This window comes from Solanum dulcamara, chromosome 3 (genome assembly GCF_947179165.1).
Source record: "Solanum dulcamara chromosome 3, daSolDulc1.2, whole genome shotgun sequence".
NCBI classification, from domain to species: Eukaryota; Viridiplantae; Streptophyta; class Magnoliopsida; order Solanales; family Solanaceae; genus Solanum; species Solanum dulcamara.
In genome coordinates, this window is record NC_077239.1 from 73,425,387 (window position 1) to 73,428,409 (window position 3,023).

The following is a 3,023-nucleotide window of genomic DNA, read 5'->3' on the forward strand; positions in this document are numbered from 1 at the left end:
ATCATTTGTGACAACCAAATTGTGTTCTATTTCTTTTATATTTGGTAAGCATAAGTTGGGTCTTGTGACACTAAAAAGTCCTGAAATGAGTGTGATTTACAAACATCATCAAATGGAAGAATAGATCAAGATTAAAGTTTTGTTTTCAGTTGTCCATTTACCTATCAATATCAAATGGTATCGGATTCAGAAGGTTCTATACCACCCCATTATAATAAATCTTTTCTGGAAAGGACTTGCTCCTTTAATCCACATTAACATGTCAGTCTGACTAATATATTTCCCCATAAATGATAAAGGGGCAAATCAAATATTAAGAAGACATAACCGAACATAAAAATCTGTCTATTGTCTCATCTGATCGCGATTAAAGCAGTTAGTTCCGTCTGTTAAGATCAACTCAACTTGTTTAATAGTACAAGTTTAATTTCAAAATTTGAGCTTGCTTCCAATTGAACATGATCAGAGATGTTGCTTGTGGAGGAATAGAATATTTGGTTTTAAAAGAGTGGTCTTTTGACTTGTTCACCCTCAAATATTAGTGTCAGCTGCTGCAATATGTCTTTCAAGATTCACACTGCTTCAATTTCAGCATCCCTGGAATGTGATTTTAGGGGACATCCACAGGCAGCAACCACAAGTTGTTTAAGCTAAGGCAAGTTTGAAATGTTGAACAGCTTTTGTTCAATACCATTCATTTCTGTCACCCTACTCTTACTTTTCTAAGGCATTTTGTTTAGATATAGTTTGCGCGATCTTCCTAGAAATGTCGAATACTTGGACCTTTCTCAACGTATACTTAGCACAATTTTCTTAGAAGAATGAGTTTGGAATGACCACAACTCAATTAGATATGCAGAATATAATGCCATAATTTTACTGTCTACCCCGGTGTACAAAGACATTCTGCATTTTGATTCCAATAAGTATGATCTTAGTTAGTATTCCCCAGTAGTTTATAGGCATTCTTAAAACTTGAAATGGCTAAAAGTAGAAACAAGTGATATCCAAGTTCAGTATCATCTCAGCTTCTAAGTATCAGAAAAACAGACAAGCATTGATAATGAAAATCAAAAGACTACGACTAATATTCTTTCATTCGATCATCAATAAACGTTTTGATTCTCATATTTACATCCAGGAGGTGAGTTTCAAGATTCTTTGAGAGCCAAAACTCCCAAAACAATAAAAAAAATCACGATAAGAAAGTATAATTTCTTCTAGGTCCTATTATTTGAAGACAATTCAGATCATACAAGTTGCAGACAAAACGTAAAAAGAGTTTACAAAACCTTTACATTAGTCAAAAAAATTTATATTAACAGTCTCTTCACAATTTGAAATCAAGCTCTTTCATGCTATACATGATACAAATTTGCAGTATGTAGATGTGAAGGATGGTTCTTGAAATTCTCCAAATCGCATGGAACCTGTCCTTTAGCATTGAAGCTCTTCAAAATAGCCTTAGCACCTTGTGTGATTAAATACATGGCCACATCTTTTTGTCCAGCCTCAATAGCAAGATGAAGTGGCGTGTGTCCACAATCATCAACAACATCAAGCTTAGCTCCATGCTTTACTAAAACCTTTACCCCTTCAATTCTACCCTTAAAAGCTGTTCTATGTAAAGGAGTCCAACCATTCTGATCCTTTCCATTCACATTCGCCCCTTCTGCGATACATTTTTTGATATTAGCAACATCCCCTTTTCTTGCAGCCTTATGCAAAGTTTCTCCCAATTGTAAAAGATCATACAATTTAGAATGGTCTTCATCAGTAGCAAGCTCATACGCAGTCTTCCCTTGTTTCGTTAGAGCATATTTTGCAAAATTGGAATGATTTAGTAAGAAATCAACTGCTTCAACATGGCCTTGGTGAGCAGCAAAATGCAAGGGAGTCCATCCTTGAGAATCTAACATATCTGTATCACTCCCTACTGAAACAAGAAACTGAATCACTTCAACATGCCCGTGAATTGCTGCTATATGAAGGGCAGTTCTACCTTGTGAATCAATTGAATTCAAATCTATGTCAGCATAGCCCAAACAAAGAATCTCCATCAAGTTCACGCAGTCCATGGCAGCTGCATAATGCAGAAACCTATCAACAGAGTTGTCGATAGTATAACCAAACTCAATCAGAACCTGAACAGAATCAAGATTTCCAGATTTCACAGCCAGTGACATAACGGAGTCTCCATCCGAGTCCCTTCTATTAACATCAGCACCAGCCTGAATCAGAGCTGAAATACAGTGGAGATTCCCATTCTTAGCAGCAGATTTAAGCAATGAATCAAGCTGACAGTCATCACAGAAAGAAATGGCTTTTGGAAGAAGTAAACTGACATCCAATAAATTCTTGGATGAAAAAAGAAACTCCACAACTTGTGGACCGACAAGGGAGATGGGAATCTTGGCATCTTTGAAAATATGTCGTCCATTTCTTGAGAAGAGACGGTGAAGATCATCCTGACTTGCTTTACCAGTAGGAAGCATCGATGACTTAACCATAACGGTGTCTAAAGGCGTAGAAACAGGAGGTTGATCACACGAATTAGTCAAGAAAAGAGTGAAAGAAGCTGTGGATAGGGGAGTAATAATAGTGAATGAATGTGAGAAGGAGAAAACAGAAGGCTTTGTAGTGGAGAGGCCAACAGCTACAGACATGGTGTGCATAAGATTGGTTAATTTGAAAGTTGCACAAGATTTTTGGCCTCTGATGAAACAGAGTTTGAGTTCCTCCAAATCAGGCTTAACAAGTCTGTCCATGCTTTATTTCTTTTGACAAATTGAGAAGAATGGTGTATTGGAATTGCTCTAATTAATGATATGATGATTGATTAGAGTAATATATGAAGATGCCAAAATGGCTGATGGCAACATTTGAGTATTTTAGGCAACATTGTTTACATCTTAATACATTTTTAAATTTGTACTGATATATTATAGTATAGTATTATCTAGAGCTAAACTCAAAAAATTAGTTTATTTTAAGGTGATTATTGTGTTTTTGGAGAGTAGGAA

General features: G+C 36.0%; 1 protein-coding gene across 1 annotated transcript; it reads right to left on the reverse strand.

Annotated features, from left to right (window-relative positions):
• Positions 1-1,127: 1,127 nt before the first annotated feature.
• LOC129881770 (protein VAPYRIN-LIKE-like) lies at positions 1,128-2,805 on the reverse strand. The gene has a single exon (XM_055955877.1). It carries the CDS (start codon positions 2,766-2,768, stop codon positions 1,359-1,361), a length of 1,410 nt encoding a protein of 469 aa, XP_055811852.1. The 5' UTR covers positions 2,769-2,805; the 3' UTR covers positions 1,128-1,358.
• Between the last annotated feature and the right edge of the window lie 218 nt (positions 2,806-3,023).

Excerpts from the sequence above, each read along its gene's own strand:
- LOC129881770 (XM_055955877.1), bottom strand. The coding sequence starts at position 2,768 with ATGGACAGACTTGTTAAGCCTGATTTGGAGGAACTCAAACTCTGTTTC.